This window comes from Chanodichthys erythropterus, chromosome 3, assembly GCF_024489055.1.
Source record: "Chanodichthys erythropterus isolate Z2021 chromosome 3, ASM2448905v1, whole genome shotgun sequence".
NCBI classification, from domain to species: domain Eukaryota; kingdom Metazoa; phylum Chordata; class Actinopteri; order Cypriniformes; family Xenocyprididae; genus Chanodichthys; species Chanodichthys erythropterus.
The window spans coordinates 50,377,363-50,402,690 of record NC_090223.1 but is presented as its reverse complement, the minus strand read 5'-3'; the positions used below and the strand labels follow the sequence as shown (position 1 = coordinate 50,402,690).

The following is a 25,328-nucleotide window of genomic DNA, read 5'->3' as shown; positions in this document are numbered from 1 at the left end:
GTTTTCAGAGAAAACTCTTAACTAAGAACTTTTACTTCCATTTAGGAGAACTCTTAGTGGTAAGATAAAATGTTTTGTGAATACGGTCCCAGAACTATATTTGCTGGAATAACGCTGGCAAATCTCTGTCATGGCATTTTCCATTTAAGCTCTGATTTATCAGAAAAGAAAAAAAAGTGTATATTTTTCAGTTTTCACTTGAATTTTACTTAATTTTGTAATAATTTTGATGTGTAATTGTCATTTTTATTAGTTATTAGTTTTTATTTGTAGTATTTATTCATTTTTATTTTAGTTTTAGTCAACTAAACAAAAATGAGTTGTTTTTTCCCCAAGTAACGATTTTTTTTAAACTTTTTTTTTAATGGTTTTAGATTTAGCTAACCTTAATAACCCTGGTCTGCACATGCGAATTTTCCCTGTATGGTTAAAAGCACAGCTCTGATTTCCTGTGACCCGCCAACAGTACTGTATTTGCCCCTTTTGCCAAGGCCAGAGTACAGCGTCTAAAATATCTGTCCATTTATCTTGCGGTGGTTTCAGTGAGCATGACAGTAGCCCTGTGCTGTGTGAAGACACCACTAGTGTCAGCAGTTTCCCGAGAGAGGGTGTAAAAGAGACACTACTCAGAAAAGATGGGCAAAGCTGAAATCAGAGCTGCTGTGTTAACAAGCTCATTTTGAATCAGACACCATATGTCTTCCCATCCCACTTACTGCCTCAATGGGCATATTGTTCCCCTCTGGGGAATGTGTGGGTTAGGAAAAGCTCCAGGATCAATGTTTTTGTTGAAGGGGGTGAGCAGGGCTCAACAAGTAGCTTGTTGCTCAGATTTGCAACATGGACACTTCTTGGTAATTAGTGGATGAGATCCAAATGTGTGAAGTCGACATGAAATCAAAATTCACACTAATTCATATTTTCTAAATGCATGTTATTGTTTTTGTAAAAATGATTCATCCATTTATTTTTTTATATGACCATATAATTAATTCAAATTAAATAATTAATTTTAAATCAAATGTTTAATCAAAATCTTCCTGTGAAACAACAATGTGTCACAATATGGAAGAGAAGTTCTGTCAGATACTTAAGTTTCATCACAACTTTAAAATGATTTGTTTTTGTTGTAATAGTTATGTAGGCAGTATAGTATCACACTACAAGAGAACCATTTTATATGTTTAAAGGCATGTCAGGTAATTTTTTTTCTTCCTATCACAGTGATTTGGCTTTGAGGAACTGCTATCTCACAACAGACCTGACTGTCAAAGTAGGAGACTATGGCATTGGCCCTACAAGTTTTAAGGTAAAACTTGAAAAGCATCATTATTCTTAATATTTGTTTTTATTTTTTACTTAACTTTAATATTACATAATTTTTTTCTCTCTCCTTGCAGGAGGATTACATCACCACAGAGGATGACCAATGTGTTGCACTGCGTTGGCTTGCCCCTGAGCTGATTGGTGAGCTGCATGGGGGCTTGATCACATCAGAACAGACTAAACCCAGCAATGTTTGGTAAGTAATTAAAAATTATATTTATATTACAATTACTTGTTTAACGGAATGCACTTTTGCAGTCTCATGTCTTTTGAGATTAAAAAAATATGTAGATGGAAAAGGTAAACGACGATAGCAATGTTTTGGCCTCTCACAACAGCCGGCAGATCATAGCACTCTGTAAGTGAGGTACGACTACACTTGTCTGAAAGCAGGCTCATACATATTAAAGGCTTGTGAATCATTTAGACTGACCAAATGATGGCTTTGATGTCAGCCAGCTATTTCATGAGCATATTAGTTCATCTTATTACAGATTCTTCTATATTAAAGTTGAATATGCATGATGGATTTCTAGTGTCTTTGTTTATTTTTTGGAAAGTTGATTTGAGTTATATTAATGAATGACCTAGATTGTAATAAACAGTTTTGTTGTTAATATGCTATAGATGTAATGTAGAATTATAGGTAATATAATTGAATAGTAACATGACATGTTCATAAGATTTTTGTGTTTTCAGGGCATTGGGTGTGACATTATGGGAGCTGTTTGAAAGTGGAAAGCAGCCGTATCCTCACTTGTCAGATAGAGAAGTGCTCCACCATGTGCTCAAGGATCAACAAGTCAGACTTCTCAAGCCACAACTGGACTTACCGTACTCAGAAAGATGGTTAGTCCTTCACAGATGCTTCTATTTTTATAAACAAGATCAGTTTCTCTCTTGAAACTTCTTAACTCTATGCTTTGGTCTACAGGTTTGAAGTTCTACAGTTTTGTTGGCTGCCTGCAGACAAGAGAGCCACTGCTGAAGAGGTCCACCGCCTGCTCACTTACCTCCGTATGCAGGGTCAGAAAGATGTGGAGGATGACTTCGAGCAGCGCTGGAGCTCTCTCAAACCCAATCCTACCACTCGTCAGGCCACCGTCAGTCATTCCTCCTTCCCCATCCTGGAGCAGTTTGATGACGGCCGAGAACCAGACGAGGTGCTCACTGTCACTGAAACGAGTCGTGGACTAAGTTTTGAATATGTGTGGGAGGCAGCCAAGCATGACCACTATGACAGCCACAATCGTTCTGCCTTGGACACTACTTTGAATTATCACAGTATGTTCTTTCCAGTGCCAAGGCAAGATATTCAGGCTCATTTCCCTGACACTGTAGCGCAAGCAGAAGATGGCAGAGTCCCGGAAACCTTGCCAGTTTTTGATGCACACAAAGCATCCTCTGGAAATGACTATTTTATTAAGTTGGAGGAGCTAGATGAGAGTGAAATTGGGATGGGAGAAAGTGAGGGTGCTGAAGGTACCAATGGTTCAGAGCAGCATCAATATGTAGTTTTGCAGGATGTCCGATTGGATGAATCCAGTACAGATGCTGATTTCTTCCATCAGAGCATTGACTCAAAAGACTCTTACCTTCAGGACAGCCACATATGGTCCTCAAGTGAACATGAGAGCCCTTACCATACTAACATTTTCAGTGAGAGTGATGTAAAACTGGAAGATACTCATTCATTCAGGGAAGGTTTCATGGAGCTCCCAGAGATGAATCTACCGAAGAGGGATTCTGATGGTGAAGCTAATGGTAAAGAGGCAAGTAATAGTTTTCCAAAGTCTTTTTTAGGGGTTGGACCAGAAGCCATTCATCTGGAGATCTCTGATCAGGACACTTCAGATGTAATGAAGCTTCTTAACACAGAGAAACTGGCTGAAAACTTCTTGTTTCTTAAAGATAACAGCCTGATGAAGGACAAGTCTGCGTTCTCACAGCCTGACTCAAAAAATATTCAGGAGACCATGAGCTCCATTATTGAGACGGATGTCTCAGATAGTGTAAACCTTACAGGTGGGTCTTTGAAATCATCTGTGAATTCTACGCAGCTTAAGGATGAATTCTTGGAATTAGTCAGCCCGATTTTAGAAGACTTTCTGTCGCCTTTGAAAGGAAAAGAAACAATGGTGCCTTTTGATATATTAGTAACAGGAGAAACCTGTAGCAACCACCTGCCAGACACAAATGGCTCTTTGCATTCCCCAAAATCTGGGATTTACTCTTCTTCTGAGTCTACCTCTGAGAGCGTTGAGGTCATTGTTGACAGTCCATCTGATAGTCATCAGTCCCTTGAAAGTGCCACTACAGATACACTACATATGTGCATAGATTCCAAACCCCCCAGCCTTGAAGAATGCTTTGGAGCCTCAATGGAGAATGGGCAGTATAAAGGAATCATCGACACAGCTGTACTTAGCTTTACTACTTCACCTGTTGGTGAGTGTACAGAAAGTGGCCTCACTGAAGGTCTAACAAGTAGTGACTCAATGAGTGATATAATGGAGCTGGACAAGAAGACGGCCAAGGATAGTCCACCCTCAGAAGCCATCGATCAAGATCAAGAAACTTTATTGGACAACCATGAAACTCAGGACATGTCCTCACTGTTGGTTTCAGACTCCTGTCTTGACCAAATAAGTCAGGACAGCCTTCTTGATGATAGCACCTTATCCACTCTTCCAACCATTGAGAATTCGGCTGAAACGCCAGATTCATTAGATTCTTTGGACATGCATAGGGACGTGGTGCATGGACAGTCATTGGAAAATCCTGTTAATAATAAGCTTCAACCCCCATACAAAGCCGCTGACAGTGGGTATGAAACTGAGAACCTAGAGTCACCCGAGTGGAACTCTCAAGCAGTCTTGAGGGATTCCCCTGAAGAGAATGAGATGGGTAGTGCCATGGAGCCTGCAGCACTGGTTCCACCGGAAATTGTTGTGTCTGAGGTGGACAGTGTACCTGATGTTCAGGTAAATGGTGGTAGAGTAGAACAAGAACTTGGTGAAGTTTCTTTGGGAGGAAACTACCGAGACTCTGCTTACTTCTCAGACAATGAGGAGCTAGATAAGAAGAGTGATGAGGTCAGTGGAAGCAGCGCAGGAGATGCTTCATTTTGGCTCCAGAGCAATCGAGAAGTAGGTGAAAGTCAAGGAACTGAAGCTGTTGAGGAGCAGTCGGTGTCCGAGATATCCCCTGATTCTGCAGGTCCTACTTTAGAATCGACTGATGGTGATGTACAGGCTATAAGGACTCCTGAGTTGGTTCACACCACTGATGAAGATTGGAGCCAGGATAAACCATTGACTGTTGATGACCAAAGTCATCCCCACACAGCCCCAGAACATGCAGCAACATCCGCTACCTCAACACAGCCCTCAACAGATGTCAAGGTCCATGCAAAACTAACAAGAACATATGCTGGGGAGGGAACAAAGAAAAAAGAGCCAGATATGGAGGGGAGGTATTTAGGAAAGCTCGATGGATCCTCGCTGGAATATGGCACTGAGGATGGAATGGATGCTGATGAAGAAGATGAGAACAGTGATGAGTCAGATGATGATATGCGTGGCTACCGATTACACAGCTCTAGCTCTGAGTGCAGTGAGGATGAAGTTGTGCACCCGGTACCCGTTATCATCTCGGACGACAGCAGTTCCCTCAACCTCAAAAGCCTGCTGAAACCCAAATCCCTTCAGACTGCTAAAACAACATCAGAAGAGGGCAGCGATGGAAATAATAGACGTGGTGTGTCGTTCTTTGATGACGTCACAGTCTACCTTTTTGACCAGGTCTGATGTTTTCCTTGCATTCTTAACTCTTTTTAAATACAGCTTTTAAGAGAGGCTTTTTCTATGCCTGATTCCCTGTTTTTCAACCAAATAGGAAACTCCAACAAAGGAACTTGGTGAGCATACTCTTGACCCCAGTAGTCAATTGTCTGATTTCTGCAGTCCGGTGTCCTCGTCCAACTACCTTAATAGATTTACCAACTCTGAGAGCTCCACCGATGAAGAAGGTAATGATTGTGTTAATTTTCTTCTTTATTTTCTACATCAGTGTTTCCCATCCGTGGTCCTGGACTACCCCCAACAGTACACTTTTTGGATGTTATTATCTGACACGCCCATTTCAGGTCTTGTGCTCTCCCCAATTCCTCCTCTTATACTATGCCCTAAAAGTATTATTTTGAGTGTGTAGCAGGCGGCAAGTTTTGGGACATACTACCGTGTCTTAAAATTGTCCCCTGTAGTTACCTGCATTCTGTCACCATAAAACAGCCTATCAAACATCATGTCACAGTTAACATTCTCAACAATTCTTCCTACCATGTCAGAGAGAAAACAAGCAGCTCATTGATCTACAAGTCTGTTTTTTGCATGATGCATTTAATAGTGACCAAACATTTCTGCTTTGCTATTGTGTTATTTGTGTCTTTTTTAAAATTCATGTTTTGCATGGTAAATATAACACAAACAACATCTTTTTTTTAGATTAAATATTGATTATTAGTAACTCAAACCCTTTTTTAAGGGTGTCTGCTTAACTGTCGGTCTCATGCACATCCGCCATGCTGCTTGTTCTTTTTATTTGTTTGTACTTCTGAACTGAATCCTCCTCCAAAGCACAATGGGTTGTGGGCAATTTTAGCCGTTAGAGTGGACATGGATCCACACTGCAAATATCTACCAGAAATAGTAGACCACCCGGTGATGTTTCGGCATACTCTTTCAACATACTATGCTTTTGGACACATTTACACTTTTGTCACATACTATTTATGATGGATAGTATGCACATTGGGACGCAGGGTAGAAGTCTCTACTAATGAGCCAATGAGTTCAGTCAGGTGTGTTTGATTAAGAAGGCATTCAAAATATGCTGTGTGGCAGATACTTCATGACCGGGGTTGGCAAGCACTGGTCTAGGTTTTAACTGTGAACCCATTAAACCAATGATACGTAACCTGAAACCAATCAGAAACCAAATATTTAAACATTTTTGGTGTCTCTGTGAATTCAATTGACTCTTTGGCAGGAGTTTGATTGACAAGCGATCTAACCAATCATAACGGCGAATCCGCCATTTTGTCCGACAAAGCAGTCAGAAGTTAGAAGATTAACCTCGGTGGACTTGAACTTGAAAAATGTTGTGTACTGACATCTTTCCACATTTGAAACAACATCCTGAATCAACCTTCACATGTTCATTCATGTTTATTTGATGCTATGAATTAACTAGTAGGAAGAAATGCTTGGTACACGAGCCGCTTGATCTGAGTCGTTACAGCAATCCGTCATGACACAAAAGGGTTTTTATTGTTCAAATTTCTTAAAAAAAATTACACATTTTGAAAGCTGGGACTTTGTTTAATATCATAAGTAACCTGCTCTGTCTTGTCTGTCGACGTGTTGTCAGTGTCCTCTTTGGGGGGTCTTTGCGAAGGGTCAGTTGTTTTAAAATTGACATTTTCAAAAACCAAAAAGAAATTGTGCACTTTTCCCCGGCATTCGGTGCAAAGAAGTTAACCGTAATCTAAGAGCCATGGGAGACTTGCAAGCCTCAGGTTGAATACCAAGACTTTAAACCTTTGGATTTGTTTCACAGGTGGTGCATTTGAATGGGATGATGACTTCCCATCTCCAGAGCCCAATTTTCTTTCAAAAGCAGCCAGTGATCATTCTGCCAGTCGGTCCAGTGGGACCTCAGCAGCTTCTAAGTATTTGTCGCCACCCCCTGCGAACCGCACCCTGGAGCAGAGCTGGAACAGTCCCTCCAACTACTCACGCTTCTCCATCTCCCCAGCCAGCATCGCTAGCTTCTCCCTCACCCACCTCACAGACTCTGACATTGAACAAGGGGGTAAGTTGAACCCAAACATCCACACATGATCAAACAGTAGTGAGAATCTGAACTTCTGAATCTTGTTTCTCGTTTTCTTTCTCAGGAAGTGGTGAAGATGGAGAGAAAGATTAACCAATCTATTGGCCACGTATAAATGTTGGAGAAATGGATGGAAATATTTGCTTTGAAGGCTTTGATTGCTTCTCAGGCAGCATTGGTATTTATTTGAGGTTATGAAGGGGACTGCAGAAACTGAGCTGGTGGCATCCTGTGATGACTTCCTGTATTCTGCAAATAATTTGCAATGTTTTTCATCAGTGCAATTTGGAAGAAACTTTGCTTCACATATGCTTTAGAAACTTTCACGCGCTTCCCAAGTGTCCTGCCTCACTTTTATTTTTTTTTTTTCATTTGCTCATATGCGTTTCTTCTTAGTGTCCACATTTTACTTCAGAAGTATGAAGCTGAAATTTATCGTTTAACCAGAGGACTCTCTCTTAAACACTAATGAGCCAATAGACTCAAACTCAGTTGTGCAATTGAAATCGTACAATACTTGCCTTTTATTTTAACACACTGGATTTTAATTTTTTTTAAATGTGAAATCTAGTGTGACATGCTTATTTATATGATTGTGTAATGGATTAGATGTCCAATAGAAGCAACACTCATGTCAGTATGGGTCTCCATAGATATTTTTGTACAGTGTTTAGACTGTTCAGTCATAGCAACGAACCACTTTCACCCAAGCGACAACTTGCATAGTTTCAGTGACATGTTTTGTATTAAAAAATGTAAAAGTCAGGATATGAGCAGCTGAGCGGTTTCGGACACGAGACGCTAATAAGTCTTAAAGTAGTGAGCAGTCTTTGTCATTGCAGTCTATTCATGAGGAATACTGAAGGAGTGCTGCATATCAGGGCTTTTTGCTGAAGCTTTGGCAGATTGTATATTGAATGGGCCATCGCAGTGCCTCTCCGCCCAAATGAGGACGCCCTGCGTCTTCATCCTTTCTGAATTTAGTTCAGGTTTATGTTGTGCAAGTTTTATTATTCAATACAAAGAACATATCAAGGTCATATTTCACCTCAAAATCAAAAGAAAGTAACAAGAACTTGTATTTCGCCAGAAAATGAAGCCTATTTCTAGGATCAGTAAGACTTTTTCATTGTGGCATTATTTCATGACAATTGAGCACATTCCTCCCCCCCCTACAAATTCTCATTACTGTGATGTGGAAAAAAGTAATGTTATATTTAAATTGTAAAGTGTTTGTATTATAATGGTAGTTTTTGTTTTACCGAGTTGAAAAAGTTTTCAGTATTTCTCTAGATTTTGGATTGAAATGTGACCCAAGACATTCTTTGTGAGATTCACCACCAAGTTGTCATTGTTGGCGGTAGATTGATCTACATGTTCAGCGAGTAACTCTGAAAGCACTAGTGGTGCAGAGAGACTAGCTAGCAACTATCTGGACTTCCGAAGGCGATGGCTGCTTGTAGCATTGAATAGGAATACTGTTTAAAAGAAAAAACAAAAGAACCTCCTTAAATTTCTGATTCCCCTGTGTTAACCTTAAAGAGCAGCTTGTAAACACTCAAGGGATTGGAAATGACTTAGTTTTTCCTTTTTGTGCATGTATTATTCATTGGACCTGAAAGGCAATTGTCATGGGTCATTTGAATCATTTATATTTGCCAATCTTGCTGCTCAGAATGCTTTTTCCTTGGGTTGACAATGACCGTGATCAACTGATGTATATAGTAGAAATCAAATCAAGGTGAAACTACACAGTCAGAGGGAAGAACGTTCGACATCACAGAATATTTCCTTGGTTCAATCTGGAAGAACGTTGATTTTGGTTCGACACTCAAGATTATCTAGAGCCTGATTATTTGTAAAGGTTATTGCTGGAATAATCGGGTTCATAGCTTCTACATCCCCTTGTAATTCAGTACAGTTATCTCTATGTTTTAGATCTGTTGAATATCTGTATTACCAGCACTCGATTTCAGTTCAAATTGAAATTTTATGAAAGGAAATTCTTTGGTTTTATTCTACAGTATACTTTGCTTAATCTTGCACATCTTTAAAGTGTAACTTAATGTTGAATTGTTCTTCTGTATATAAATGTTTAATTTTGTCTGTAAATTGGGTATGATGTTAGGAATAGGTACGAGGACTGATTTTGTAATTTAAAGCTAAAATGTGACGTCACGGGTGAGAAGTGATCGAAAAAGACAAATTAATGATGAAATAAATGGGGAAATGCAGGTCATAATGTCCTTGTAACCTTGTAAATTTTAAAAAATGGTGATATTTTTACTTCATATTGATGACGATGATCATGCCCAGTGTCATTGAAGGAATGGTTTATAATGAATTGCTCTGTTTATTATGGAATTAAATGAAAATGAACTTGTCTTGTATTATTTTCTTTCTTTTTTTATTCACAGGTTCAAGCAATGGTGTGAGTTTGGGGAAAGATTGTCAGAACAAGAACAGATGGGGTAGGGTTTAGAAAACCTGTTTTTATTACATAACATTATTATTTCTGTACTTGAACTCACAAAGAGAAACAAGCTGGTGCTTTTTAACAGATCTTTATTGGAGAAAAAAGCATGTCCAAAGAAAGATCACAATAGGGAAGTTGTGTCCACATATACAGCATTGTCTCTGATTATGTAAGTGGACTATATTATTTTAAAATAATATAATCAAACCAATAACAGAAAATGGGCATCTACAGATTACAGAAACAAGAAAATGTGACATGCTCAAAACAAAGTGATATCAGTGGGTCGGGTGATTCAACACATGTAGAGAAATCAAAAGAAGTTCAGTCACACCCAGAAGCTTATTTTCACAGAAGTGAAAGTTTGTTATTCAGGCAAGTAGAATTAAAAGAGAAAGAAAAAAAAAAGTCACATTTGGTTGGAAGGGCACTGGGCACAGAGACAAGAAGGGTGTCAAGAACAGCAAGCTGGGACATGCATTCAAGCATGATGAAGTTGATGAGGATGGTATCGGGTGAGCAAAATGACTAGCAGCTCACAGCATTCCCGTTCACCTGACTCGGAGTCCGACTGGGCATTGGACTGCGCTGTGCCATGCGCTGAGCCTCTAAAGAGTTCCCTCTCACAGACAGGTGCTCCCAGCCGCCCTGTGTAAGTGCATTAGTTGAAGAAATGAGACTTAGTACTTAGTGTGAAGATCTGTTGACACTAGGTCTAAATTAGACCTCATGTAACTTGCATAAATTACACTATTTTCAAAATGGGAGGCTAGGTTTTTTTTTTTTCTTCATTGTTTGGATGCTAATCAATTCAGTTAGCCTTTGGAACTCTTTTCAGAGGAAGGCACAATTCAGGCATAGACTTCATGTGAACAGTGACGGAAAGACTTACCCCGATACCAAAGTCCCAGCTCAGGCCTTTCGGCTGCATGGGCTTCACTCCCAGTCTGTGGCATACAGTTCCTGAGCTTTCTAATGGAAAACCTGCCACTTTATCAGCAATTATCCAAACCTGGACAGATAAAACATCACAACCACTTTCCAGTTTCACAACCATCAAACCAGTAAAACTTTGTTTTATACCAGTATCAAGTTATTATTCATATTTGGGTAGTTAGGGTTGGATCTGGAAGGGAGCTGGTAAACCTCAGGAGGAGCGTTCCAAGGTGTAGATGGAGGAAAGGTTAGTTCTATAACAAGAAAAGGCAGTATAAAGTAACAGTGAGAAAAGGAAACAATAGTTCCTAGCATACAGAGCTGTGCAGCATGAATAAGGAGAACAACAAAGGGCCTAAGATAGAGCCTTGTGGAACTTTTGTTAGGTCCAATACCTTTTCATTTATACACACAAAGTGGTAGCGATCTGATAGGTAGGATTTAAACCAGGCAGAAAACTTTTAACTCTTTGCCCGCCGCTGCCAGCATATTTCATAATTTTCACAAAACTTTCATGGCCCCCAGAATATATTGTATGAATATCTAAAAGAGCCTCTGCTTTTACACAAAAGCAATGCTTGTTTCTGCTTCTTTTTGCCTGTGTTTTGATCTGGAGATTTTGTACTCATTTAGAAGAAGCGTAATAGCGGAAAGCCAGAAAATTCTGTCAATGGCAGGGAAGCGTTGTAATTGTCCAAAAATTACATCAACGGCAGGGAAAGAGTTAAGAAATGGCAACAGCTCTCAAGCCTGTCTAGAAGAATAACTAGCGAAGAAAAATAACCCCAGTTGCATGACATAAGAAGATCCATACAGTGCACAGCATAAATGAGTACACCCCCTCTGAAACTTCTGAAATTCAGCAATTACTCAATTACTTAGAAGACATGTTAGGGTTCTTTAGAGATATAATGTTCCAGCAAGTCTGCTTAATCAATTACCAAAGAAGCATGTCAAAATTATTCAGGAAAATTAGATTTTCTTATCTAGGTGATAAAATGTTGTGTAGCAAAAATGGGTACACTCTCTTAAAAGTTACTAAAAACAAAAAAATTTCCTGGTGTAAGTTTAAGGGCAATTTTTGAACAACAGGTAAGTGTGTTGAACCAAAACATTTAAAGAGAAGTAATTTCTTGACAATTAAAAGTGTTATATAGCCACTGAATCATTCTCAGACTTAATGCTGACAACAATGGAAGCACTTGTGAGAGAACTGTTAGGAGACTTATTTCTTAGCACAAAAGAGGACAGTGCTACAAGAGGATTACCAAATCATTGTTTTAAGTGTGAAAATATAGTAAAAGTAACGCAGAAATTCAAAAACAATGGACTTGTGACAAGACCCCTGAAATAATCAGGCCTTCATTTTAAGCTTTCATTTAGTGATGAGGGATTTTTTCTGCTAGACAAAGAGCAGGAGAAATATCAAGCGATTGTCTCAGAGCCAGCAAAAGCTATGAAAAGAGTGACTGTTTATCTCAGAGTAAGATGCAGCCTGCAGAAATTACATTCATGGTGGTTGTTCTCACTGGAACTACCCAATGTAGCAAAAACACAAAGTCAGTTAGCCATTTACAAAGCCCATATTTATAAAATATAGATCATTTTGGACCGAACAGCATCCAAAATGTTCTGGTGTTGCTAGAGGAGGAGTACAGTGAGAAGTGCCTGGTTCCCACAGTAAAGTTCAGTGGTAGTACAGCTCTTATATAGGGATGTATGAGTGCTGGAGGTGTGAGGGAGTTGTGCTTTATCAACGCTGTCATGAATTCACACACCACTGTGTAATTTAATACACAAACTTGAAACAGAAGATGTTCCTCATTCCCTGCATTGTTGGGCATTTTTTCAACTTGACAATGAGGATGAAAAAGCTTCTGTAGACATGCATTTCACTCAATCTTAACACTCTTGAGCACCTGTGGGGGATTCTGTAGAGACGAGGTGAGCAACACTCCCCATTAAAGATCAGGGCATTTAAGGAGCTCATCATCCAGGAGTTAAACAGGACAGATGTGATGATTTGTCATGAACTTGTTCACTCCGTGCCAAGAAGGGTCAGAGCAGTATATTCAAAATTATGGAGGGCATACTAAGTGCTTGGATATTATACATTTGTTGAATTAAATTTAGGGTGTACTCATTTCTGTATCCTTAATTTAAACAAAATTGGCTAATTTACTCATTTTATGGCTATTAATGACATATATTTCTCAGTTTTTATTATGTATATGTTTAATACATTTTAGTTTTGCCATCTTTCCATGAATTGTATTAGTGATCATAAAGAAAATACATCTTTTGTATTTGTTCAGAGGGGGTGTACTCATTTATGCTGTGCACTGTAACTTTAACATGTGCAGTCTCAGTACTGTAACGGGGCCTAAAGCCTTGACTAGAATGCTTCAGGAACACTATAGTGCAATTATAAAACCTTCCCATGTGTACAGTTTAGCATACTTTTAAAAAGAGTACTTATTACAGAAATAACATACTTAAATATGAACTGAATAATGTTTTCAGACATGTTAATTGCAATTAAATGTTTTTGACCCAGTTAGAGGATTAGTTCACTTTAAAATTCAAATTTCCTGATAATTTACTCACCATCATGTCATCCAAGATGTTCATGTCTTTCTTTCATCAGTTGAAAAGAAATGAAGGTTTTTGATGAAAACATTCCAGGATTTTTCTCCTTATAGTGGACTTCAGTGTCCTCCAAATGGTTGAAGGTCAAAATTAGAGTTTACAGTGATCCCAGACGAGAAATAAGGGACTTTTCTAGAGAAACCATCGCTCAATTTCTTTAAAAAATTTCAGAATTTCAAATTTCACCTTCTTTAGAATTCCAGCAGTGTAGACACTGCTAAGTGTATTACTGCCCTCCACAGGTCAAAGTTTGAACTAAATTGTCATATACAATATGCTAGTGCAAATATATAACAATTAGTTCAAACTTTGACCTGTGGAGGGCAGTAATACACTTAGCAGTGTCTACACTTCAAATAGAGAAGAAGAAGAGAGCTAGTTCAAGATGAGCATTTAAGGTTAAAACGTATAATTTTTATTTATTTTTTTATTTTTTTAATAGAAAATGACTGGTTTCTCTAGATAAGACCCTTATTCCTCATCTGGTATCGTTTAAACCCTCTGAAGCTGCACTGAAATTAATTTGACCTTCAACTGTTTGGAGGCCATTGAAGTCCACTATAAGGAGAATAATCCTGGAATGTTTTCATCAAAAACCTTCATTTCTTTTTGACTGAAGAAAGAAAGACATGAATATCTTGGATGGCATGGGGGTGAGTACATTATCAGGAAAATTTAATTTGAAAGTGAACTAATCTTATGTACATCTTTACTTGTAATTTCATAATTATTTTGTCTTTGAAATATGATTAAACTTTTTTTTAATGATGAAGTTGCAATTTAGTACAAAATATTAACTTTAATATTGAATAACACTAAAGTTAAAATTATAATCAAGTACATTACATGAACTGTAGTATGTCAGCCAACACATGAAAATAATAAGTAAAAGGTTTCAAACCTGGTCCAGTGGTCCAACAGTCACCTTGCACACATTACTGGAGATGAGTTCCCATGCAGAACCCTGAGGATAGCTGGGTGTCAAACCCTGTCTGTACCACAGATTACCTGCAAAAACAGACTGAGCTCAGACTTGACTGGAGAGAGATCTGCTTTATATGTGGTACAATGTTTTGAACAGCATATTGATTACTGCATACTGCACATTGTATACGTCTACTATTTTCCTGTTTAGTATTTGAAAGTATGCAACGTTAAGACATTTCAAATAACAGTTACATTGACGTCATGATGTTGAATGCTGAATTCAGTGAGTGTCTTCTAGTTCCTTGGAAATTAAAGGTTCTTTTTAATCCTTCTTTGTATAAAAATGTCCTTTGACTGACAAAACAAATCAAGGAAGATAAGACTGATATTTGGGGCTGATATTCATATATCACACTGGAAACAGAGCTGAAGTTGTATCAAAATCTTATTTTGACAAATATTGCTGACCATCCAGGTATTCCAAACAATTCATACAAAGAAAAATGTGCAAAAGAAGTGAGTGGAAACAACTGTCTCACTGTTTTCATCCACAGCATAAACGGAGGTCCTGCCCACAGACACCTGTTTCAGCATCTGCCTCGGAGGAGATGGGATGTGGTACCAACACTCACCTGAAAAATGAAAGAAATACACAAATGAAAATAAATCATAATGAGTCATTTAACAAAATTGGTATGCCTTTCATTTCTTTTATGTGTAAATAATGACATTAAAGGGTTAGTTTACCCAAAAATGAAAATGTATTCATTTAGTCATTAATTACTCACCCTCATGTCGTTCAACACCCGTAAGACCTTTGTTAATCTTCAGAACACAAATTAAGATATTTTAGTTGAAATCCGATGGCTCCGTGAGGCCTCCATAGGGAGCAATGACATTTCCTCTCTCAAGATCCATTGATGTACTAAAAACATTTTTAAATTAGGGATGTCCCGATCACGTTTTTTTGCCCTCGAGTCCGAGTCATTTGATTTTGAGTATCTGCCGATACCGAGTCCCGATCCGATAGGGGAGAGTGGGGGCGGTTGCAACACTTTTTACAATTCCTTCAGTTTCTCAGCGACTGTTTGTATTAGAAAGACAAAAAATATTTATATTAAACCCATATATGTCACCTACCTGCCCATACTGTTGCAACATGTGTACATGTGATAATATGAAAGTAATTTGTACTTAAATGGACCCTGAAAAATGTTGCAACTGTCCCCATATATGGGGACAGTTGCAACAGTACCGAGGGGCAGTTGCAACAGTCATTTAGATGTAATAAAACTCATACTTCTGCATCATTTTTCAAATCTTTTTTTTTAGTTTATTTGAGACCAGAGTTCATTGAGTTAACTTTTTAAAGTAAAAAACAACCAAGTACACAACCATGTAACACCTTTGTCAAAATCCCACAAACTGATTTATGTAGGCCCAACTCAAATGTGATTTTCTGCCTAATAACATCAACTCATGCAGTTCTGACGGAAGAAGAAAACTAGAGCAAGCTGTTTGCATGTGCACAACTCACCAGCACATGATGTGGGTGTTTGCCAGTGTGTTGCTATGCATTTGCAAAGTATTTTTTGTTGTTGTTACTTACTAGTCCCTCCTTCAAAGCCAATTTGAAAATCATAAATCTGAATATCATATATCTGATCATTTGCAATGAGACAGCATAAATTCCTCAACAAGATGCATAATTTGAGGCAGTTAGAGTGAGTTAGGGGTTTGCTCTAAACACAGACACTATGCATGAGCCATATTAATAGCGATGCATGGTTTAGCAAAGAGACTAAATGAATAAATGCTAAGAAATACTAAGAAAATATGCACAACATATCCAAGCACAGACCTCTAGCTTGGCTACAATATGTGCTATTTCTCTAATATGCAGTATATATGCGCATTTTCTGATGATGAACTGTATGCCTTTAATATCTTAAAAGTTGTTCAAAGCATTTCTAAGGATATTGATTTTCTGAGATGGTGAATGGGAACATGTTTTGTGTAACATTAGCAACACAGTATTTGCTGTTTGATATCGTAGTCAAACAAATGCTAAGCATATCAATTATCGTTATGTGACCTCACTGTCCTGCCATCATTGCTTACTACAGCAGCAGCTAAGGACAGAATAGGTAGAGGGACACCCCTTTCTGTTGTCCTTTTCCTGTAAAAAAAAAAGTTGTCCATACTGAAAAAAACAGAACAGAAAATGTAGGATACACTGCAGAGTTTGACTTTTAAAAAAGCAATTTGCTGAAATACAAAGAGGAGATACCTGATTATTGAAATATGTTCTTTATCAAACCACTGAATTGCCTTTTATATAAATTTTTATCTAATTGTCATTATTATTGTCATGAGGAACAATTGCAACACCATGTGGGGACAGTTGCAACAATGCGTTGCAACTGTCCCACCCCCTGGCAGCCATCTTAAAACTAGTGATGCTAGCCTAACACATTAGCTTGAACACATTGTACCCAAGTCTGTTAAGAGCTAAGAAAATGCACATTCAAACTATAAAACTATAAAAAACAATACTTAAACAGTTTAGACAGTATGACAAAAAATCTAGTAGTAAAAAAAGTTACTTTTTTGCCTTGAATTTCAGTTCTCCTATAAGGAGGTTTAGCATGTAGCTGTTAACTTCCAGAAAGAAGGAGGGGCATACTGAGCATGTGCAGTAGGAATGTCATGACTCTAGCTCATTCCTAATTGGATAAATCAGCAATGTTGCAACTGCCACACGTTGCAACTGTCCCCACTCTCCCCTACTTAATAGCCTACATAAAAAAGAATAAAGAAGAGCGAAAAAACAGATCCAGGAACAGTGCTTTTCAGGTTTTTCAGGTATTCAGTTTTCAAATAGTAATCAAATATAAAATATCACTGGATATTATCTTTACTGTATAAAATAAATAAAGATTAATCATTATTGAAGTTACAAAAACTATTCAGTCAAGAACAATGAGTGGTTTCTTTGTTTTTTGTTGTTTGATTTAAGATTAAAAACAGGCAGCAGGAATAGTTGTTTTCCCTTTAAGACATGCACGATCCAGTACATATACTGTTCCACATGCGCTGTCTTTCTCGACTAATATACGCTCACTTAAGACATTACCGACTATGTTTGCTAGGATACTCGCTAGGACGGGCATGTTGACATAATTTTTGTATGAATGTGGCCGCCGAAGCGCAAGACTTGAAAGAGAACTCAGTATTTGCGCGCTGACTGGAATAAGCGTGTGCGCGCTTCGGATGAGCGCACACAAATCTTCTCACAGTGCGCGCGAGTTCTCTTTCGCGTCTTGTTCTTTAAGGTTTAAATCAGCAAGGCTTAAACGAGTTAGTTTAAATACAGACAGCAACGTGTGCTGTTCAGGTCTCACCTGCGCTCGCACGCTATCAACACCCGGGTGATGACGACGTAAATGACTGGACATTAGAGCAGACGGCACTCGCAGTTAACAGTTTACAAAGAGTGACTGTTTTGTCCACGCTTTTTGATTATCGTTGTTGTAACGTTTTGCGCATCCATCGACTGAAACATACATTATCTGAACTCTGTCTGTTCTCCACGTTGCTATTTTAAACAAACCATATTAACCAATAGATGCGTCGTCATTCGAGATGGACCGCAGTGCAGGTGCGGTCCGTAAGTGGAGAACCGTATGGTTCGATTTTTTACCGAGAACCGTTGCACCCCTAATACATATATATCCGAGTCCTGATCGAGAGGTAATGTCCGATTCCGATCGAGTCTGAAACCACATGATCGGGCCCGATTTCCGATCATGTGATCGGATCTGGACATCCCTAATTTAAATCAGTTCATGTGAGTACAGTGGTTCAATATTAATATAATAAAGCGACGAGAATATTTTTGGTGCGCCAAAAAAACAAAATAACGACTTATTTAGTGATGGCTGATTTCAAAACACTGCTTCAGGAAGCATCGGCGTGTTATGAATCTTTTGTGATCAGTGAATCAGTGATTCAGATCGTGTGTCAAATTGCCAACTTCTGAAATCACGTGACTTTGGCGATCCGAACAGCTGATTCGATACACTGATTCATTATGCTCCGATGCCTCATGAAGCAGTGTTTTGAAATCGGCCATCACTAAATAAGTCGTTATTTCGTTTTTTTTGGTGCTCCAAAAATATTTTCGTGCTTTATAATATTAATATTGAACCACTGTACTCACATGAACATATAAATATGTTTTTAGTACATTAATGGATCTTGAGAGAGGAAATGTCATTGCTCACTATGGAGGCCTCACAGAGCCATCGGATTTTGACTAAAATATCTTAATTTGTGTTCTGAAGATTAACAAAGGTTTTACGGGTGTAGAACGACATGAGGGTGAGTAATTAATGACATTTTTGGGTGAACTAACCCTTTAAATAAATAAGGCATTTTTCTGAAAACAACAAGAATACAGTAACTTTATCTTTTTTAAAGAGGCCATTATTATGCCTTGTTTCAAAGTCTTGATTTGTTTTTGAGGTCTTCTAGAATAGGTTTTCATGCTTTAAAAAGTATAAAGTCAACAGGACCCCTTTAAAAGACTAATACTTGTTACTGTCTAAATTATTATTTATTTACTATGTCATATGGAATATGCTGCTGTACTGAATGTCAGCAAGGCGACAAGTGTCAGCCTATTTTTTATCATTTGTTAGAAAGCCATGTTTTGTTTTTATATAGTAAACATCTGAACAAGTGTATGTCCCAACATACACTTTCAACACTTAAAACCATTTTTGTCAGATTTTATTTTTAGTCAATCATGACTTAACTTGTAATCACAATGAAATGTAATTCAAAATGAAAAAGGTCTTATTTCAAAGCACTCTAAATGCACAGTATCACATTTATCAAACTGCAACAAGTTGCTGAAATTCGAAATCCAAAATCATCATTTCCTGGTTGAAATCGTCACACAACATCAGGGTGACTCTCACCAGCTGGATTGTGGGCAGACACAGAGCCCCGGTAGAAGACGGCACCGTCCCTGGCGATGGCCCACACCTGGTGACCTCCTCCTATGCAAATGGACTTGAAGGGCTGGTCTGTCCCCACATGGAGCCAGGAGTTGCCCTGTGCTTTGACAGAGTCAGAGGTTAGAGGACCACAACAACTCAACAGAAGAGAGGAGCTGGCCAGAGATATTATAATATTATTCATTCTCTGGATACTGATATAATAAAATGTCCCTCCCCTAAATTAAACACTATTTTCAAAAGTTTGGTGTTGTTAAGATTAGATTTTGTTCTTTCGGTCACATTTTAGGGAATTACACCATTATAGTCTTTTTTCATCACATTGCTCAGAGTAGAGGTCTTCACGGATCCACTTGGATCCGAAAACCCAAGGGACCAAAACTTCAAAGAGTGCCTCAGACATGGGTCGCAGGTTTTTGACAAGCTATCAAGTTTATTTTTCCCATCCACTGGTCACAATTGAAAGCCAAACTCAGAAATAACTTGTATCCATCGAGCAGATAATAATATAAAGTATAACTACATAAATAAATGAAAGTAAAATAGTCTAAATACTACGGAAGAGGATTAGGGCCAAGCAATAATAAAAAAATAAAACCATCTTGAGATTAAAGTTGTTAAATTATGAGAATAATGTTGTTAAATTTTGAGAAAAAAGTCGAGATAAAATGTTGAGAATAAACTCATTAAATTATAAGAAAAAAAACATTAAATTATGAGAACGAATTTTATCTCAACTTTTTTCTCGAAATTTAACGACATTTTCCTCATAATTTAACGAATTTGTTCTCATAATTTAACGACTTTTTTCTCGTAATTTAATGAGTTTATTCTCAACATTTTATCTCGACTTTTTTCTCGAAATTTAACGACATTTTTCTCATAATTTAACGAATTTGTTCTCATAATTTAACGACTTTTTTCTCGTAATTTAATGAGTTTATTCTCAACATTTTATCTCGACTTTTTTCTCGAAATTTAACGACATTTTTCTCATAATTTAACGAATTTGTTCTCATAATTTAACGACTTTTTTCTCGTAATTTAATGATTTTATTCTCAACATTTTATCTCAACTTTTTTCTCGAAATTTAACAAATTTGTTCTCGTAATTTAACAAGTTTATTCTCAACATTTTATTTTGACTTTTTCTCGAAATTCAACAAATTTGTTCTCATAATTTAACGACTTTTTTCTCGTAATTTAATGACTTTATTCTCAACATTTTATCTCAACTTTTTTCTCGAAATTTAACAAATTTGTTCTCGTAATTTAATGAGTTTATTCTCAACATTTTATTTAGACTTTTTTCTTGAAATTTAACGAGTTTTTTCTCGATATTTAACAACTTTAATCTCGAGATGGTTTTATTTTTTTTATTATTGCTTGGCCCTAATCTTCTTCCGTAAAATACCGTCGGGACGGGTCGGACTCGGGTCTAATTTTATCAGGTCTGTCTCGGGTCGGGTTTTTTTTTTTAAAAAAATTTGTGGATTTTGCGGATTTTAGGACTCGAGAAGACTTCTAGCTCATAGAGGCATTTTTTTTTTAAATCAGCATTTAATTATGTTTACACTTTTACTGGCCATGCCATACTCTATAATTCAAAAAAGTACAAACATATTGCCTGTATATATTAAAAATACTCTAAATAATGTATTTGCTAGTTAAGACGGTTATTAACCATTTTGCATCGATTTTAACCAAGAAAAGTCATGGGTTATTAATAATTTTGTCAGTTATGTGAGATTTATTTACAAGACACACTGAAATGGACTGACACAACCAGGATTTACTATTCTGGGACTCGCGCCATTCAGGATTTGGTGGTATCTCAGTGTCTATGGTGATTAATTTGGGCCTGAGGTAGGAAAATATGATTTCTTGAGTTCACCTTTTCAAATGAAATGAAATGTCGGTGAACAAATGGCACTATTTTGTGAGAGTGTGTCTAGGATAGGGACGTGGTTTAGCGCTCACAGCTGGGTTGTTGGCAGTGACTCCCAGACGGCACAGCACATCTCCCTTCTCACTGATGGCCCACACAGGAACCTGCTCCAGGCTGCACTGAGCCAGACACGGCAGGACGGTGACGTCAGTCAGAGGGATCGGAGCAACCTTCTGCCAGGGGCCAGTAAGGCTGATCTTACACTTCCTGTGAGAAAGAAAAAATCTGCAATAGCTTTTCTACATCCTTTCCTATACAAAGGGGCTCTGGAAGCCAATTTCTGCCACATGAGAAAACAAATCATGCTCTGGCAAATCATTATGACATAAAAAGTCACAATTATGACATAAATCATAATTATGATAAAAAGTAAAAATTATGACATACCAAGTCATAATTATTAGATAAAGTACAAATTATGACACAAATCAACTGTGAGATTAAAAATTTTATCTCATAAAATAAATCATAATGTCATAATGTCGATTTTTTTTTAATCTTATAATGACAGTATGTCATAATTTTGGATTTTTGTCATAATTTCAAATTTTTATGTCATAATTGTGGCTTTTTATCTCATAATTATAACTTATTTCATAATTTCACATTTTTATGTCATAATTTTGACTTTATTATGATTTTCAAAAGCAGGATAGTTTTCTTATGTGGCAGAAATGTGCTTCCATAGGGGCTGCTGTGGGAGTTTGTAGTTTAAATGTTTTGCCCAAACGGAGAAATAAAATGTTATTGCTAAAACTGTTAATGTAAATGCGTGTATCAAATAATCAGTGTTCAAAAGCAGCAAAAATGTGAACTAACCTAGCCCACCGTCTGCGCCGCACAAAATCCTTCATTGTCTTATAACCGTGAAAGGTCCTATATGAGCATAAAACATATAAAAATGAGTTTGAAATAGAAAAGTCTAGCTACTGTTCATTAATATGTCAAAAGTCAACATACACGGGGAAATCTGCAGCATACTGCCAGCCCTCTTTATCTGTCCCTCCCGAGACACTGTAGTCTACGGCCCAATCAGAGACCTGTGAGCATGAGATGTAGATATCATTCACAGACAATAAATCTAAATAATATTCTAAATGGGAAGACACAAAAGTACACTGCACTATAAATACTACGGATGCAGAGCACAATCTTCTAAGAGAAGAAGCAGCAGGACATGATCTCATAGTGTGGTTTTGTACCCATGTCCACTGCAGTGAGGGAGGGCTGGTGTTGTCTTTAGTGCACTCTCTCAGACCAGAAGCGTCGCTCCACATATAACGATCTGTTGGAAGACCCCTGAGGAAGAGAGCAGACACAGAGCGTTTGCCGAAGCCACATTAAACAACCACACAGCGCTTAAATGAAATGACACTCACTTGTCTGTGTATCCCGCCATTGGGTTCCAGCGCTGGTTCTCATAGATGTACACGTTCCTCACATCACTTATTTCATTTCCTGAAATTGGACAGATTCAAACATCAGGCAGAAGCAACTGTTCTTAGAAATAAAGACTTTACATACTGATCCTGAATGAAAGCATATTTGAAATGAAAACACAACTGGGAAAACAAGAAAACACTGGTTCACATTCACCAACAAATTTGTGCATGAAATCTGTACAAATATTTTCATATTTTTTTTATTGCAGCATTATTTCAATTAACAAAATAATGTCAAATACAGATTTTCATTGTTCTCACAAACATGCTTGAGGTTCCATTCACCACAACTGATGTGAGTGTTGATGAATTTTTATGTCAATGAAAGCCTAAATTAAATCTGTTCAGTGTATAAAGCGATCAAGTCTCTACAAATACTTTGGACTAATCCATTCAGCTCATATGAATTAGTTTTGCGAACTCTTTATGAACTTTTTGAGGCATCAAAGTGTCAGTTGCATGGCTGTCTATGGAGGGACAGAAATTACTCAGATTTCATAAAAAATATCTTAATTTGGGTTCCAAAGATGAACGAAAGACTTTTGTTTGGAATGACATGAGGGTAAGTAAATTATGATTTTTGGGTGAACTAAGCCTTTAAAGGGTTATTCCACTTTTAAATAAACTTTTCCTGATAATTTACTCACCCTCATGTCATCCAAGATGTTCATGTCTTTCTTTCTTCAGTCGAAAGCCTGAAAACCATTGCTCATTTTCTGAAAAAAAGTTAAAATTATTCAAGTTTTAACCATAAATGCTCATCTTGAACTAGCTCTCTTCTTCTTCTCTATTAGTATTCCAGGAGTGTAGACACTGCTAAGTGTATTACTGCCCTCCACAGGTCAAAGTTTGAACTAATTGTTATATGCAATATCCTAGTTCAATAGTATATTACAATTAGTTCAAACTTTGACCTGTGGAGGGCAGTAATACACTTAGCAGTGTCTACACTCCTGGAATACTAATAGAGAAGAAGAAGAGAGCTAGTTCAAGATGAGCATTTATGGTTAAAACTTGTATCATTTTAACTTTTTTTCAGAAAATGAGTGATGGTTTCTCTAGATAAGACCCTTATTTCTCGTCTGGGATCGTGTTGAACAATTTGAAGCTGCACTGAAACTGTAATTTTGACCTTCAACCGTTTGGTGCCCATTGAAGTCCACTATATGGAAAAAAATCCTGGAATGTTTTCATCAAAATTAATTTCTTTTCAACTGAAGAAAGAAAAACATGGACATCTTGGATGACATGGGGGTGAGTAAATTATCAGGAAAATTTATTTGAAAGTGAACTAATCCTTTAAGAACAAATTCAAGTGTGTATGCAAGAGTTGTGAATTAGCCAGAAATTTTTGGAGAAGTTCTCCAGTGCAAATAAATACGAGTAGTTAGTGAATGTGGACCCAATGTTTAGGGAAGGTTAAAGATGATTAGGAAGATCAGTGACTTTGTTTTGAATGTAAAACTAGCATGCTGCTGTTTACTGTGCAGCATATACTGAATATCCCATCCTGATGCAAGGTTCAGCTTAGACCAGCAAGATCTACATCCTGGTCCAGGCTGGTTTATGCTGGTTCGGTCTAAATGATGGACCAACATAGTGATGCTGTTCACCAGCAAAACTGTGTCTGTCTGGTTAATCTGGTTGACAAAGAAGGATTTGCTGGTGAAGCCTCATGGGAACATCAGCACACCAGTATCCAAAACACAGCAATATGCACACCCAGCTAACAGGGAACGTTCTCTGAATGTTGACCTAACATTCTGGCACAGTTATGTAAGTACCGTTAATAGAATGTTTCTTCAAAGCAATCTTGTCTTTAATAATGTTCTCAAAACACTAGCACAAACACATCGATTGTTATACATCGTTCATGGAACGTTTTTTCCTGAAGCAAAATGGAATGTTCCCTTTACATTCACATAAACAAGAAAAACATTCAGTGAACAATCAAAAATATCATTCATATAACTTAATGGGAACGTTAGCAAAACATTCTTAGAACATATATTTGTTAGCTGGGCATCAAAACTTGATGTAGGTTAGTGAGAGAGATAGAGCTAGCCGAATGCAGGGTGCATGTTTACCCTGAGCCGATGGTCCCTTGCCGCCCCCTGTGTAGACCCAGGCTGTGTGATCGTGACCAATGCCCCACACCACACCCAGACTGTTAGACTCCACACACAGCAGATGAGCAGGAACCTGACGCCAGAACCTGAGCCCACAGCAGGTACGCGGACAGACACACAGTCACGGACACTCATGAAGCATGTCAAGCCCAACAACAGACGCACATTACAATGACAAACACATATTCACACACACACACACACACACACACACACACACACACACACACACACACACACACACACACACACACACACACACACACACACACACACACACACACACACACACACACACACACACACACACACACACACACACACACACACACACACACACACACACACACGTTCCAGACGAAACCAAATCAAATGCATCAAACAGTTGTGTGGCATGCAAGCCTGACTTTATGCAAACTTAAATTATGAAACTCCAGCTCAAAACCTAGTGAGCTGCCTATCTGGACACCATTTTAAACACTTATAATGGCCATTTCAAAAGGCAGACAGTAATTAAGCTGCTTTATGAGCAGTGTTTGGCAGGAACTAACTAAAAGGAGCTGTTTTTCAAATACT

The 25,328-nt window shown here is 37.8% G+C and overlaps 2 protein-coding genes across 4 annotated transcripts in view; one reads left to right on the top strand and one right to left on the bottom strand.

Moving 5' to 3' along the window:
- The window catches only part of lmtk2 (lemur tyrosine kinase 2), a 47,561-nt gene extending 37,963 nt beyond the window's left edge, over positions 1–9,598 (top strand). For both annotated transcript variants that reach the window (XM_067382682.1, XM_067382681.1), the window contains exons 8-14: positions 1,225–1,309; positions 1,401–1,522; positions 2,026–2,175; positions 2,261–5,129; positions 5,224–5,356; positions 6,946–7,200; positions 7,286–9,598. In XM_067382682.1, coding sequence (XP_067238783.1) covers positions 1,225–1,309; positions 1,401–1,522; positions 2,026–2,175; positions 2,261–5,129; positions 5,224–5,356; positions 6,946–7,200; positions 7,286–7,314 — 3,643 coding nt within the window. In that variant the 3' untranslated portion in view covers positions 7,315–9,598. The remainder of the gene's footprint in view (positions 1–1,224; positions 1,310–1,400; positions 1,523–2,025; positions 2,176–2,260; positions 5,130–5,223; positions 5,357–6,945; positions 7,201–7,285) is intronic.
- A 177-nt stretch (positions 9,599–9,775) lies between these two features.
- tecpr1b (tectonin beta-propeller repeat containing 1b) overlaps positions 9,776–25,328 on the bottom strand; it is a 41,102-nt gene continuing 25,549 nt past the window's right edge. The window contains exons 15-25 of one of the 2 annotated variants that reach the window (XM_067376967.1): positions 24,711–24,838; positions 22,561–22,639; positions 22,384–22,480; positions 22,142–22,221; positions 22,001–22,057; positions 21,214–21,388; positions 19,195–19,330; positions 14,749–14,841; positions 14,184–14,290; positions 10,590–10,709; positions 9,776–10,345 (exon numbers count right to left, since the gene is read on the bottom strand). In XM_067376967.1, coding sequence (XP_067233068.1) covers positions 10,226–10,345; positions 10,590–10,709; positions 14,184–14,290; positions 14,749–14,841; positions 19,195–19,330; positions 21,214–21,388; positions 22,001–22,057; positions 22,142–22,221; positions 22,384–22,480; positions 22,561–22,639; positions 24,711–24,838 — 1,192 coding nt within the window. In that variant the 3' untranslated portion in view covers positions 9,776–10,225. Of the gene's footprint in view, positions 10,346–10,589; positions 10,888–14,183; positions 14,291–14,748; positions 14,842–19,194; positions 19,331–21,213; positions 21,389–22,000; positions 22,058–22,141; positions 22,222–22,383; positions 22,481–22,560; positions 22,640–24,710; positions 24,839–25,328 lie in introns of those variants that run through there. The other variant, XM_067376974.1, reaches the window with a different exon arrangement.